The 16,302-nt window shown below is 51.4% G+C and overlaps 2 protein-coding genes across 2 annotated transcripts in view; one reads left to right on the top strand and one right to left on the bottom strand.

The window, feature by feature from the left end:
• Positions 1 to 6,913, bottom strand: part of LOC105281001 — a 93,134-nt gene extending 86,221 nt beyond the window's left edge. The window contains exon 1 of the mRNA XM_011341910.2: positions 4,323 to 6,913. Within this exon, the coding sequence (XP_011340212.2) occupies positions 4,323 to 4,716 (394 nt within the window). The 5' untranslated portion in view covers positions 4,717 to 6,913. The remainder of the gene's footprint in view (positions 1 to 4,322) is intronic.
• Positions 1 to 16,302, top strand: part of LOC105280980 (autophagy-related protein 16-1) — a 433,806-nt gene that overhangs the window by 262,212 nt on the left and 155,292 nt on the right. The window lies entirely within an intron of this gene.

Genomic DNA, 16,302 nt, shown 5'->3' with positions numbered 1-16,302 from the left:
GCGTTTGCCGAAATTTCGCGATTAACGTTGAGTCCCGCCGACTCCGGCGGAATCATCAGCGGAGAAAAACGGGAGCCAGAGATGACAAGACGCGCGTGGAAGCCGGACGAGAGCGGGCTTAAAAGCAGTAAAAAGAGTATTCTGTAGACGTCGGGCTGTCACGGACAGGCGCACACTCGCGCGTCCTAGTGCGAGGGTTCCCGGTCTCCTCGAGAAATTCGCCATAAATGTTCCCAGGCATGTACAGTGCCCGGCGAACCTTTGCGTATCTCTGCGCCCTGTCGCGAATGCCTTTACTTTCTCCGTTCCCCTCGTTGGACCTACCTTAACGTCTAGTCTTTACATATCTCCATCGCACCGTTAGATCCATCGCGCGCGCTCTCGAGCGTTGATGGTTTTGCCGGTGCAAGAAACACGAGCACGAAACGACTAGTTCGCCCTCGACTTCACGTAGTGATCGTGCGTTTCTCTCGGTCCGACGTCGTACCGTGCCTTTTGCTAATTATCCGGCACGACGATCGCGCAGCAATCGCGAGAGGCTGTTTTTAATCATCTGCGATTCGTCCAAGTGTTCGGCGTGTGCGAATTACAACACCTCGCCGCGAACAATTCGTACACGGAATCTCCTTTCAATCGAATTTGTTCCAGTCATGATAGGTGGTTCTCCGTATAAAAACTGGAGCGGAATGAATCGCGCACGCGGTTCATTAGATTACGCAGACGTAGAATAGGCGGATAACGCGATGAATATGCTTTTATTCGACGTACCCGTAAAGATACCTGATTGCAGGTAAAAAGCGTTAGAACGACACCTCGCAGTGGGAGGGAACGTTTATTAGAGTTAATTAATATGACTGATCAAATTGTGTTACTCTGCTTACTGCTCAATGGAAACGTCAACAGAACTAAATTGTCGGAAAGTGAACGATTAAATTTAGTAGCACAATCAGTTTAATCAAAGCAGGGAAAATATCGCGGAAATCAGAATCACGCAATCAGAGCATCGATTATATATCACCAATCACCAATCACAAATACATCACAAATCACCAATCAATAAAACATTCTCCTCGAATACGTGAAACGTGTCAGACACGTTTTAATATCTTTTCAAGAGTGCGTTTCGATCATTGGTCAGCCCAGCAACGCGATAATTTATACACGTCCGCTCTAGTTTCCTCATCTCAGAAGCAAATTACCTCTGCTCCGCATTATCCTTGACAGATGTGCTCGAAAAATATTACAGAACAATAGCGTCTCTCTTCATAGGTATAAGATCTCATTCCGCCGTTTAATTAATGCCCACAAGTCCGACGTCTGCGGACGTATAGTTTATATTAATTATACCCCGGAAGATTCAATTAGTGCGTTTCTCATTACACTTACTTATACCGGTATCCATTATTCATGAGGAACCACCCGCGATAGCACCCTCTGACAATGCACGTGATCCTTATAATTCATCGTCGGAGCCGAATATATAGATGCACGTAAGGTATATAGATCGGCCTTCTCTCCTATATGCAAAAGCACGAACCGCGGAAACGGAAAAACGTTGCCTCGGTATGCGACACGCTGAGTGTTGTTTACTTAAATTCTCACGTTAAAGGGTTGTACTCTCCATTTTGTAGCTCGAGAAATTACACAAGGGCCTCCACTTCTCTCGAAACCGTTCGACGCGCGCTCATTCGTAACTATTTCCCGTAAAGATAAATCGTTATAAATCGACGGCGAGGGAACCGCTCGCAGGTTTACGTTATTCATGATGTAATCCTCCGGTTGGACAACGCGCACACAGATTGAGAGATATTAAATTTGACATTAACACTGTAAGGCGCGACGATGATAAATTTGCCGCGACGTGCACGCAATTTATTATCGAGATTTTATCAGCGTTTCGGAGTTCTCTGGGATAGATGTATTCGCATACGTGCCGCAAAGGCATTCAACAGCGGCGGGAAAATAATGGGTCAAGGAATACTCGAGAAAGAGTGCACCTCAGGCGACACCCCCAATATGCGGCTGCACCGGCTGCAGCCTCTCGTGGAAAAATCAACCGCACCGAAAGCACGAAAGCTGTTTCGTACTCGGCAAAAATTTAAATAAGATTCGAACAAGCGAACGCGAAAGCGCACATGCAATTCCGGGAGGTATTTGCTGGAGAGCACGAGCTTTCGACCGTTCGCGTTATACGTTAAAGGAATCAATATATTTGCTTGATGAAAACGTATTTGCCGGATTTACCTAAAGCTTTTGATAGGAGTTTTAATAAAAACTGTTAGATGCTATATTCGCGGCGCGGCTGTAAATTATGCCGTGCATTTTGGTGTCCCGCGTATCCGTTTTGCGAAATATTTAGTGCGACAGGTGATCCGAAATATAAAATACGCATTCAGTGAAATACCAACCGGTAAAAAATTGTTCTGAAGAGAATGTCCGATATGTTGGGCGCTGGAGATAGAGACCGAAATATTGTAAAAGATAATATTCGTGACAAATTATTTCGCCCGATGGGAGCTATTATTGCAGAGTTTGGTACAGGATTCCGAACATTTTTACACGTTATTGAGTGTCGATGGAGAAATTTCATTGAACATTTTATTAAAAATTTGCCGCATGCGAAAATCGCGTTTGCAACTGATGCTTTAAACACACGTAAAATAGCTTATGAAAGTATCCTCTATCTCGATGTGTTTGCACGGTAAAAACGTGTAAGATTACATCACAAGGTAATCCAAGGTAATCTTCTTATTGGAGAAAATGCTTCACTTTAGATTAAATAACGGAAGAAAGCATTTCACCATCCGTTATATTTTATTCAATCTTCCCTCGACCACAACAAACAAAACGTTTATCGTGTATCATGATAAATTCATATTAATAGTGCTGCATGTATGTTTGATATTCTAATGGGTATCTCGAGGTACGCTGCATAAATACATAAATGCGGAAACGCGTATGTAACATTTACGCAAACTAGACAGTTACCATCCAGTAAAGCTATGTGCAGCGTGTAAGTCTGTTGTAAACGTCGCGCGGAGATCTTAATCAGCTCGCGAAATTATGTTTCGCCCCCGACACTCACCGTTATTAAGGTATTAATTAATGGATTAGACAGGCGAAAAATCGCGTGGGGAAACGTGTGATAAGCACGTCGACCCGATTCTCACCGACGCGGACGCGGGCACCGGACGACACCGTCTATTATGCTTCGCGCGCGCATTTTGTTTCGCTTATTTTCATCCGGTAGATCGAGGCAATTGGTACCGCGGGCATTGTACAGAAAATGATTGCGCTTCGCCCAAAGCGATTCTTACATTACACAAAATGTTCGTGAACGAGAGACTGATGCGAAACGATTTTAACGTATGTACTTCGGTTATCCCGCCAAGCACCATAATTGTGCAAAACAAGATGATGCGGCGGGGACCTGGAGGCTCACTCATCCCGCATGTACATATGGAAATCTAATTTTAATGATAACGGATCGAGAGGGAGACTACTCCGCCAGCTCGCGCTCTTCTTTCGTTTCTGAATACATTATTCGCCGTTACTATTGGTTTTCTTCGCGGGGGAAAATAATGGCGCCGTACACGGCAAATGCATCAGTTAAAGCGGGCGCTATTAATTCTAGATATACGGTACAACACGCAAAGCGCTCCATTAGTCGTTCGAAAGAGCTCTCCCGCGGCAAACAGAGAGAGAGAGAGAGAGAGAGAGAGACGGGGAGAGAGAGAGAGAGAGAGAGAGAGAGAGAGAGAGAGAGAGAGAGAGACGGGGAGAGAGAGAGAGAGACGGGGAGAGAGAGAGACGGAGAGAGAGAGAGAGAGAGAGAGACGGGGAGAGAGAGAGAGAGACGGGGAGAGAGAGAGAGAGAGAGAGAGAGAGAGACGGAGAGAGAGAGAGAGACGGGGAGAGAGAGAGAGAGACGGAGAGAGAGAGAGAGAGAGAGAGAGAGAGAGAGAGAGAGAGACGGAGAGAGAGAGACGGAGAGAGACGGAGAGAGAGAGACGGAGAGAGAGAGAGAGACGGAGAGAAACAGAAAGAGAGCGACCGTTTCTTTACGCGGCCGTGAAATTGTAACATGCGCCCGGTCAATTAACATCTGCGTAATAAGGCAATCAAGGGGCCCGCGTTCCGGCGAGTCGTCTCGTTCGCACAAACAAAAAAGGAAGAAACTGAAAAAAGGAGCGCGTCCACCTCACAGCAATTATCGGGCGGAGTAGCCTCGAGGAGAGTCCGGGGCCGGCATCGACTACGCGTACGTAGTCGATACTTCTTACGACGGTCTTTAGGGAGATACGATAACGATTCAATCTTACCTGGATTGCTGTCGGCGTTAGAGCTGAATAGGACGCAAAGGCCCGTCTCGTAGTTGACCGCCTGGCAGGAGTCGTTCGCCTGACAAGTCTCGAGGCAGTCGGTGAGCATCAACGTGCCCGGTATGGACTCGAGCATGTTCGTGGGCGCGGTGAACACGTAGCCGGTTACCAGCTCGAAGCCGACCATCTCGGGATCGCACTCGTCCGAGCCTGCGGACGGCCCGGTGTAATCCGGGCCGGACAGGCCGGATGGAACGGACGCGGACGACGGCGACAGGTCGGCCGCGTGCGCCGATTCCGCGGAAAGCGCGTGAACCGCGTGGCCATACTTCAAGGCGGTCTGTAGCAGTAGAAATATCGCGACTAGATGTCGGCGACTACACGGTCTCATCATTGTCGGGCCTCAATTGGACGCTCGTTGGTGTACAACAGCGTCGCGGATGCGTCTGATCTGCAACAGAGAAATCGTGCGGTCGCTGGTGAGACTTTGGAAGCGAAAGGAGCCGCGAAAAGTGTGGATGGTTTTAGTTATTTATTTTCTTATTGTGCTTGTTGGAGGAGCAACATCTTCGAAGATGTTGATCCTGAGACTTGAAAAATAACTCGATATCGAATATTACAGATTCAGTAGCATTTTTTTGAGGAAATAAAGAAAGGGATTTGTTTTTTTATCGGAATGTGAGACTGCTCCTCTTTTAATCCCAGGAATGCAACGGGAGTTTAACAGGTCTCCGACTTATCTCGGTTTTCTAGAATTACTCCACGGTGTGAATCCTCGCGCGCTTCTCACGGTGAAAATGTTTTTTAATGTTTCATTATTTGTCCCGTTACGTGATATTACTAAGACGGAATTAAAAGAAAGGCCAAATGTGGGACAGAAACTGGGGCACGTGAGGATTCGTTGAATCTCTCAGCGTATATAATTGTGCTTAATGATGGCACTTCCTAGAGCTAAGTGTGAAATAAAACACGATAGCCGATTAAACGTCTTAAATGCTTTCCTTGGTCATCCTCATTTCTTCGTTATGCGACTGTTTTCTCCATCATCCGAGCGAGTATTTCAGCTCCGACCAACTGGATAAAGGAGAATTAACGGAAGCAGGTATTAACGGGATGGAATGTATCGCCGTTGGTCAAGTGTCGCGCTGCTCTTGTTAGAGAACGGGACCGGGAATGATAGATTGGAAAAGTAAGATTTGTGCCTGCATCAATAATGCAAGCTGGAGCGCAAGAGGAGATGTTTATATCGTCGCCAAATTTATGAGTTCTGTGGAAATTGGGGTAATGTGCAGATTTCGGAGCAACGCTCGGGCAATGACGTCAAAATGGTCCCACAGTATAAACAAAATTAGCACATAGGAAATACAGATTAGTTAGACGAAAATGTTCACAGAAATTGATGCACATCTCAATAACATTAAAAATAAAGATACTAATATTCTACCGCGTGTTATTTATAAAAGTATTAAAATCATTTTTTACAAGATAACGAATATAAAAGCACGACTGTCGGCTTTGACATATTTTGAAGTTTCGTTAAACTCCAAAAGCACGGACACGATTTGTAAAAGCCTGTTAAAATCAAATACTGATCCGCTGATTCGTCAAGGTGTCATCACGATTAGATCTCGCGCAACAACAAGCAGACGAGCACACGCGACTCGGCTAAATTAAAACGGCAATCGAAACGTTAAAAACGCGCGGCCAACAACGGCAGTAAATTGAAAATCGCTCGTATTTCCGTTAACATCGCTGCGCGTGTATCGTGCAATAAATAACGAACGGCAGTGCGGCACGCATATGCGGGAATTTAAATCGCCGGATACTTTCGCGCACCACACACCATAATCCCCCGGGATCGAGATGCAGCGGCAATCTGCGCAAGCTCTCGTTTCTCGTTCGTTTCGCCGAAAACACCGTCGAAATATAAGCATCGCTTTTCGAAGCCGGGTTCCGCACGTTCCTGCGCTGCACGTTAAAATAATTACACCGACGCACACCGGTTTCAGTGTACCTGTGGTACCTCTGCTGGTGCACGCACGCAGGCGGGAAAAAAAACATACCTGATCGAGGGAAAGGACGAAAGGGGGAGAGAGACAGAGAGAGACAGAGAGCAGCCAATCTATCGACGTCAAATTTTGCAGGACGCGAATCGTCCGCTGCAATTCGGCGGTGCTTCTTAATCCCTCCTGCACTTTGGTCGTCTTGGAAGAGGCACGAGGAATTCCACGGGCACCTTTCTCACGGGATCGGCGGAGAACTCGCGCGCCAGAGAACTCGAGAGAATAGCCGTCAGCGAACAATTGCTGATACGGTACAACACACAAACTCGGTGGGCCAAAGCCGTGCGGTTCTGCGCGCACGTCGGTTGCAACGAGGATGCAACGAGCAGAGAGAGAAAACGGAGCAACGAGAACGGATTACTTCTGTTTTACGCGCATCTCGCGTAGATCACGTAAATCGCGCCGGCACTAGATCGAAAGAAAACGGCGAGGAGAGCCCGATCGCGAGTGCGCCGATCCGCGAATGGTAAATGACCAAGAGGCCGTCCGTCCGTCCGTCCGGTCTCGCGCCGCCACGGCCGCGCTCTCGCTGCGGGGATATAACTATGTCGGCTGGCTGGCTCTTAGGCACTGGTGTACACCTGGCCGCGTGGCTCTTCCTCGAGCGACCGAAGACGTCTGCCGGAGGGGACCGAGGCCGCTGCCGTCTAAGGAGGACAGAACGGTACGCACAATTCGATCGTCGTCGGTACAACACGCCATTGAAAACACGGAGACGCCGCGTCCCCTGCCTCTTTCTCTTTCTCTCGGCACCTCGGCCGTTTCTCGCGAACCACCTCCCCGCCCGGATTCCTGTCCCCGCGCGCTTCCTCACCTTTTTCATATCTTTTCTAGTCTTTTTTTCCGTCCGTTCCAGCATATTCCTGTGCGATCGGTGAACGATCGCGGCCGCGCGACGCGGAGTCGCGTCAAGAGGCGGCCGACCTCGCGGTTGACAGCCGGGATTTTCAGCGGGTGTCGAACCCGACTGCTGCCGCCCACCTGCCGCCTTCCGCGATCGCACGAGAGGAGATCAAATAAGGATCTGTTCTCCGGCAAGAATACGCTTACGTTACATCATGATCGCGCCGCGGGAGCTCGGGGTCGCGTGACACTTTGGACATTAATGAGTCACACGCTGACGAGGATTCATCGGCCGCTTCATGGTGCTCTCGACCTCTTTTTTGAGAATTCGCTTCCGTCATTTGACGGATCCGTTGTTCCCTCCCTCGCGTGTCAACGGCCGAGCTGCCACGAAAGGAGAACCAGTGGGAGAACAACTAGGCCCATTATCGCGCCCAATTTTCTTTTTACTGGCGATAAAAATCCCATATAACACCATGAGAGAGAGAGAGAGAGAGAGAAAGAAAAAGATAATGCCTTGTTTCCTCGTATACCTGCTTCTTGCCCAATTCTTTCGCGATATAACGGAACGATCGCCTCGGGGGACCACCGTCACCGAATCGGCCACGAAATCAATTCGTTATTTCGTAACCACGCTTCCGCCATCGGCGTGAGAGAGCGGCGACGTTGATGAACCCGCGCGAGCGAGCGAGCGTGCAGCGCGGATGGGACCGGCTCGACGAGTCGATCGCATCCGATCACGGGATCGCCCGTTGCACGCACGTCCACGTCGCCATGTGTGCTTCACAGTGTTAAGGGTACGAGCGACATCGGGTGGTTGCGATTAACAGACGGGGTCCGGATGGACGGGACGAAGGGATGAGGGATCTAAATGAGTAGGCTCGGTCGTGCGCGGCAAACAGCCCGAGCGAGAGCGAGGATTCTGCATATGTTCCGCGATGTGGAGAGCGGCACGCGTGGTGCACGCCCGAGTAGCGAGGATAATTCCCTCGGGTGCGCGCGGAACGAGAGACAACGCGGAGTAAACGGACGCGGGGCCCACTCTCTGTCATTAGTCGGTATATACCTGTTGCAGCCCGTTGGAAGACTCGCGGAATGGGTCGACGATGCGTGTCGGGTAAAACAGTAATTATGTCGCGCGCGAGAGCGTATGCATCTCTACACATATAATGGGTCGGAGAGGAAGAGCGGACTTGGGAGAGCAAAGTTGCTGCGACGAGGGCACCGCGTTGGAACGAGGTGCAACAAGCCCGAACAAGCGCGGTAAGGTGAGGAAGACAAGCCTGAAAGAGAGCAAAATTGAATGTTCACGTGTGAACAACGCGACCCCGAGGAGTCGAGCCTCGCCGGTGTCTCCGCGCGGAAACGCTCGATCCACCGCGCGATCCACGCTCGCGCGGAGGAGCCTCCAGCGCGGCGAGACGCGGGAGAAAGAGACGGAAAGAACAAGTGAAAGAACGAGCGATCCGGAGAAGGGGACACGGAGGACTCTCAGAAGAGGGGAACAGGCATCGCTTCGTACCAGGTGCCCGTGGCATCGCGTCACCATGGCGGAATAACGGTTCCTGGATGTCCCATCGGGTTCAATCGCAATCGGCTATCTCGCGGAATTTCGCAGGGAAACGACCGCTTCTATCGCCGTCGCGCGCGCTCGGCGATTTACGAGCGGCCGCCGTCCGCCCTTGAGCAACATGATAGACCTGGCTGTTCCCTCTTGCTCGAGGAGGAGGAGGACTCCTGCGTCGGACCCATAATTCGGCGGTCTCGTGTACGCGGTCTGTAATAAAGCGAGAGACAGCAACAGTCCCATCTCGTCGCGGCGAACGTCCCGTTTTACCTACACCATCGGCACCATCACGATTGAGAAATTACCAAGCTCCATGAGAGACGGAGCGACCGAGCGGGAGATTCGCCCGCTTCCCGCGGGATCCGAGGAAACGATCGATCATCGGCACCGGTGCACCGGTACCGCAGCGCGGCGGTCAGCCGCGCGATTAAATGCGCGCGCCCACGACCCACGGACGCCGCGCAGCGCACGGCAACGCGTGTGCGGAATGGTCCGCGGGTTATTAACGTGCGCGTTAGTTATTACTAATAAAGATACCGTAGCGCGTCGGCGATACATGCGAGCGGAACGATCATGCCGCGCGATAAGATAATTACTACCAGCAATCGGCAGCAATAGCATCAGCCGCGCGCGTACTGTCTCACGCGCGGCGATGCCCGGTACCATGCCTAGTGGTGCATTAACTTGTATCAACCGCTCCGGATAGGACCGATCCATATGGAAATTGAACCGGCTAACCGGTAGTTATTCCCGTTGGGTTTGTGTTGTGCGCCGGGCGTGTGTGGACGCCGCTCTCGCGCGATTACACGCGTCTCGCCGGCCGTCGCCGCGCCAATCCCGATACTCGCCTCGCGTTTTCTCGTCCGGCTTTCTGGATACGTTCGTGAGAACCCAGCTGCTGCCGATCGTCCGGCCGATTGGAATATGATTTCCTCCGCTGCTTCGTCTAGACCTGCCAAACGTGCCACGGGGTTACGTTATACGGCGCCGGTGAATCACGCGGCCGCGCGCCGACATTAACGGACACATCGCGACTTATCACACATAACGGCGCGTAAGGCCGTTCTCGATACACCCGTTCTCGGTCAAGCGGATTCTCTCAAAGTTATGCAGAAGGTTACGACGACGAAGAGAGACACGGACGACATGAGTGTGATATCGTTGTGTGTGTGTGTGTGTGTGTGTGGATACCACGATATGGTATCCTTCTTAAATTTATGGACGGTACCCGCATCTCTCACGCGTTAGCCGAGTCACCGAGTGATTTAATTCGCACCGCTTTATCGCGCGTCTCTTCGCTCGAGCTAGTGTTAAGTTTCTAATCGGCGCGTCTTGCACGCTTGCTCGACCGTGCCAAGTGCCGCGAATGTGGCAGGTGAATCTTAGGTGAAATAACGTCCCGATTGAAACGCACTGAAATTCCCGTGCCGCTCGCCTCACCGCGCGCGCGTCGCTCCGCTATCCTTCCTCCCGAATCCCGTTTCTGTGTACCCAGCACTTCGGCTAGATTAAATTATTGGAATGCATCCGCAAACGCTCGCCCATCGTTCGATAACATCTCTCCGATCGTCTCGTGCTCTCAATCCGGTGGAGGCTCAATCCATTCCGACGTGGCGCGGGGCGGCGGGCGCGTCGATTAGCGATTCCGCTCGAAAATTCTGCCGGCAATCTTTGAATCGTCGAATGCTGGCATATATCAAACGGATGGATAACGTATCTCTCTCTTTCTCCCTCTTGGATGATCGTCGCAGCGTGTGCGTGTGTATCGATCAAGGAGACTCGTTACGTAATTATTCGATGCCCGACAACGCGTCGGACGATGGAACCTCGTGCACGTCCTCTCTAAAACGATACCGGGCGGGTCTTTAAGCGCTGCCACGCCGCATCAAGCAGCACCGACTCGCAACCGGCGATCGTCGATCGCAACGGCGAGTCCCGCGGAATCGAGCCGGGGAGGCCTCCGTTAATGGTACGTTCCGTGCGCGGGTTCGACGCGCTATGCGTCGACCAGGAAAACGCGAGGAGTCGGATAACCAGGAAACTGGTTTATGCGTGGCTGCGCTCTGCTGCGGCTCTAAGTGGGTACCGACTACCATCCATAACGCCGCACCGGCAGCAACCATCGACGGGAGCGAGACGGAGAGGCGCGCGGGTAGAACGGCACGGAGCTGGAAGGAGAATTAGATGGAACACAAGAAAGCGGAGACGAGCAGAGAGAAAGAGAGGGAGCAAGATGGAACGAACGACGAGGACGAGGACACGGTGCCGGGTATGGGGAACAGTGCGGTGAAACGGGTGAGCTGCCACGGTGTGCTCGCGCCGCTGCTACGCCGTGCACGAATGCTCAGGAGGCAGTGGAAAGATCAAACGAGAGAAAAGCGAATCGCAGGAAGGACCCCATGGCTATGGAGCTTCGCGGACGAACGACTTAAGGGGATGATACGTCTCTATCGCCCACGTTCTCTCTCTCTTCGCCCCTTTGTCCCTCGTCCGGCTGGCTATCGCTTGAACTATGCGCGGTGTCTGGCCTCCACTAGGATACGTGTCACCGGTGACCACTGGATATCCTTCGGCCGGCAGAAGGCAAGGACGACTGGAGGGGCGATAATTAAACTTGGATCGTGTTCATGCGAGTATTCTGCACTCCAGATTCGCGCTATGGGTCACCCTCTTTGCCCGAAGGTTCACGCAACCGTTTCAGCGAGGTATCGTCCGGAGATTGATGATGGGCCAAACGCGACGTACCCTTTTCGTTCCCTTTCTGGTCCCTTTCCATCCCCTAATCTCGCGTCGGCTCGCCCTCAGGTCCCTATCGTGCCGTGTCTCTCCGTAGCTTCCTCTCTCTCTCTCTCTTTCTCTTTTTCTCTCTTTCTCAGGTGGCTGTTATCGCAATGGGCGCGGAAAAGGTAGCGTGTTGCGAGTCGTGCGTTCAATCGCGATGGAAGATCTTGTCACGAGCTCGGGACTGGGAGCGGCATTACGATCCGCGAGTTCGAGCCACCGTAACGCACTCGTCGTTTGCGTGAAGCGGCCTATTTACATAAAGGCCGGTGCATCGGAGATGCTAGGTTCTCATAACACTTCTCTTTTCTTCCTTTCCTCTCTTCCTTCCGGATCCATCTCTCGTGGGGGATACGAATTGGCAGACTCGGTAACACTGCTTTCAATCCGGTTCAATTCGGAGCGTACACTTGTGGTAGCTGCCTATAATACCTATCCTGCGGGCGTGTGCGTATCTACATACTTGTGCCGAGGGCCTCCTCGCACGCTGGAGAACGCGCGGAAAACGCTGCGCGCTCGTGTGTCGGCGTATACCTACTTCCCTCCTGAATAGCGCGCGCGTTATCGAATCCCTCATTCAAGTGACGAGCGTCCGTTGTAGAAACGTGCAGTTCGAGGGAGGCGAAGGCGCCCTCGAAGAATGGATCCTATCGAATTTTCTACTTCTCGTCTCGGGGCCATCCCGAATCCCGCGGGATGATGCTGAGATCGCGACAAGATCGATCGATCGCGCATCCCCAAGATATACGCCTGCTCGTTTCCACGATGACGTGTGCAGACCGTCGAGAGGCTCGTGTGATTCAACGAAAACGCAGCCTCCCGCTAGATCCCTCTTCCGTTAAATGATACGTGCATCTGGCGGAACGGACACATGCGTACGCATGCATACGCCGCTAGACAGACGCGTTCGTGCAAGGTCGTGGGACACCTGCGAGCCTACCGGTGAATCGGCGGTTACGCACGTATAATAGAACTACCGCTCTCTGATTGTCATTACCGTTGCCTTCCGTGTTCGTCGCCTTCGCAGTCGCGCGCGGTTGCGAGCGGGTTTACTGCGCGCTCTACGGCGATTTGCGGCGTCGGGAGAGAAACGCTGATTGAAGATAAATCGCCGGGAAATGCAGTTTGACGCGATCCCCCGTGTGATCCGCGCTACCACCGAGTTTCAGGCGGCGTGACATAACGTAATATTTCTTTCGACGGCCGGTGATGTATCAAACTATTGTGCGCCGCTCGCAGTCGCGTTACTCACTGTCGTAATGGAAGGCTAATTAACGATGCTTGTGGATCGCGACGAAATGGATTCGCATCGCTACGAGAATCAGGAAGACGCGAGAGAAGAAAGGGAGAGAAAGAGAACCGGAGCCGGTAGCAATTAACTCACTTCGCGTACGATCGATAACCGCGACGAAACCTGTCGGATCGTCGGGCGTAAATCTTGACGACGACGACGACGACGACAGAGACGGAGACGACCACGCCGACAACGACAACTACTTTCTCGATCGTGCAGAACATAAGTTCAGAACTACGCTCGATTTACCAAACCGCTCGGTCGCCCCGCCCTGTACCTTAGTTAAGCGGCGGTTGACTGACTCTTCTAAGGGAATCGATCCCCCAACGCCTACGACGTCTCGAGACTCCCCTCGAGGGCCTCCTTAAAAGCTTTTCTACGACTCGCGTGTTCTCGAGGATGAGTGGTAACGGTCGCGGCGATCGGGAACCGCCATCATTCCGCTATCGTTACCGGTGAATGCTGCGTAAGAGGTTTAAAGGAGGTGAAGTTTCATCGGGAATCGCTGCTGACGCTTCGCCGATAATCAGTTGCTTTAATTGCGAACAACAGTGCATATAACGTTATCCCCATTCGCCGCTCCTCCTCTCCTTCAACTCCCCGGGAGCGTTATTTCCGCATTTCGAAAGACTAACCGGATTATAGTATTCGATCATTATATCCGCGCGGCAACGGTGAAATATCATTTCGATGATGCAATTTGCCGACGTGATTATCGGACTTTATATATCAGTCGCGAGACACGAGATTGGACGCGTTTATCTTCCGGCGGATTTAAAAGTTAAACCGACACACACGCGCGATGATCACTCTGCTAATAGCGATAATCCGATTTCGATCTTAATCTTTATATTACGTAATTATTATTGAATCTCTCACTTCCCAGACGCTAGTAATTAGTAGCTACTGATTATATGATAATAACATTCCTAACGAGTATTTTACGAACGTTTGTTTCAATGTAGGATCCATCGAGCATTGTTTTATTATAACAGTGCAGTTTTCTGAAAGTGCAGTACGCTGCTTTTTCACAGGAACAGTTGAAATAAGAGGCAGTGATTTACGCCGGATAACCATCTGTGTACGCGTTACAGTCGTACGCATGCGATGTGTATCAGCGAGAATGAATCTGTTTGTATTCCGGTTGTATAATGGATGTACGTGGAGGGAGAGAGAGATGGGGAGCAATGTACATGTTAGCTGACACGCAAATTTGCTAACAATGGCTAAATATAATGCACATCTCCGTTTACATAATATCTATCTCTGCACCGTTAACGCTCGCCGCACCACGAGCGCAACGACGTTTAATAGCAGCAATAAAGCTCGCGATCCGCGTGTGTCGTTCTTCGTCCAGATAATATAATATTTCGCCCGATCGATCGCAATGCTGGACGTAACGAAACGGCAAAAATAAAATTACGGTTTTACATCGCAATCGCAAATCGCGCTTCTTTAAACATTTATGTGATATTACACGCGTGCGCATATTTATCAGCGCTGGTTCTCGTTTTTGTTGCCTCAAGTCCACGGATGTCAATTCCACGGATTCAACGAATTCCACGTGATGCGGGATCACCCCCGCGCTGCAAGAAGCTGCCTTCGTCTCTCGGAGATTTCCATCGTTTATTAATTCCCCCCTTTTTCCTGTGCCCCTCAGTTATTGGCTTGTTCAATTTTATTTGATAAACATGAATGAAATTTTGCCCGGGTAATGATAGAAGCAGAAAGAGAGAGAGCGATTTATTCTCTCTCTCTCTCTCTCTTTTTTTCCTCCGCTTCACTCATCCGTCAAACAAGCTTCCGCGCAACCCTCGCAACCCTCGACATCTTTCTCCCGGCTGATGCGTCACGGGAGGGCGGAATCGTCGAGCAGACGTTCGCGATTTAAGCAGCTCCGTGAAATTTCGCGTTTACCGGGCGTACACTGAGCGACGTCACGCGGAAATAGCGGAGCGGCACTTCTGCTTGTTTGCGCTGTCGGAATCGCGCACGCGAATCTTTCTTTACCCTCGCGGAGGCTTTCACGAGCTTAACCTAGTTCAGATGTGTTAGGCGAGAAAACTTGATCAGATCCATCTTGCCGGAACGTACTTTTCTCTCGCTTGCCTCTGACAGCTGGATTACATAAGCGCGCGGTACCTTACTCGTCCGTCCGCCACTTGATATTTCGTAACGGTTTCCGGGCTTCGCGGTTTAGGCTGATACAAAAATAGCAGCGCATATTCGTGCATAACGAGGAAGCGAGCGCGATGGGAAAACGTTCCGATCACGCTATTAAGTTATCAAGTGGTACTCAATATTTAAGCCAGGCGGATAAATACCGTTATTAAGATACGGCCGGCGATCTCGCGACACCGATCAGATAGCGCGTGAAATATCGCGCGAGTCGCGTATCGCTGCCTCTTAGCATTTTAATGACCGTTTCCACGTTTCAGCCTCGCTGATACCCGGCCGCGTATGTGCAAGGCGCGACTGGTTGCGCTGCGCGTTACGTCTAAATCCACCGCGTTACTCCCACATCCCGACAGTAAGTCTGAGAAAATCGCCTATCTAATTGCATCCTGATTATCCGCCCTGAAAGCCAGGCCAGTGTCTAGTACTTAAATCGCACCTTCGCGAAACGCCTCGAGACCGTTACTCTCCCGCCTCTCTCGTAGCATCGCGGACGTTATCCATTAGCAAGGTTCCTTGGGAAGCAAGGTCGTTGGTCCCGCGGAAATAATCCATCGCGAAATCGTATTTCTGCAAATGTGCGCCGCAACTCACGCGGGTGGCAGCGCAGCATGCTGCAAAAGCGCTCTTCTCTCTTTTTCTTTTTCCTACTCTCTCTCTCTCTCCTTTTCTTTTTCCTACTCTCTCTCTCTCTCTCTCTCTCTCTCTCTCTCTCATCGCCTGTAATAATAAATTATTTTCCCATATGCGCGCCCGCGCGCGCGCTGGTAACGAACGGACTACGCGGTAGCTAGCGGCCACTGTCCGCGATGATTTATAACAATTCTGAGCCATGGGTCTCATTCAGCCAGCGCCTCCGCTGCCTTTCTTCCGTCTTCTTGGTCAAGGTGATCCTCGGCAGTGATCTCCGCCACGCACCGCTACTTGTACTTCATGAGATACGCGCGATGCAACGATCGTGATCATTGTACGGTATTACTTTCATCTCCCATTGCCGAGCGCGCGTCGCGGCGACGCGACGTCTCCACTCGAACGAAATCCTTCCGGCGGCGACAATGACGACGCCCAGCTCTCGTATCAGTTCACTCGGTCTCCCCACGACTCCTCTGCCTTCGATAAGTGCATGATCGCGACGTAAACGCGCGACACAGTTCGGCTCCTTATCGGTAACGATGATTGCGTCTCCCGTGAGAAATCCACGTGGCGCGTAGCTCGGCTTCGTTACCATTCCGCAGCATCCGAACGGCCGAGTCGGCG

Source organism: Ooceraea biroi, chromosome 1 (genome assembly GCF_003672135.1).
Source record: "Ooceraea biroi isolate clonal line C1 chromosome 1, Obir_v5.4, whole genome shotgun sequence".
Taxonomy (NCBI): domain Eukaryota; kingdom Metazoa; phylum Arthropoda; class Insecta; order Hymenoptera; family Formicidae; genus Ooceraea; species Ooceraea biroi.
The sequence above is the reverse complement of the archived record's forward strand: the minus strand, read 5'-3'. Positions and strand labels throughout refer to the sequence as shown.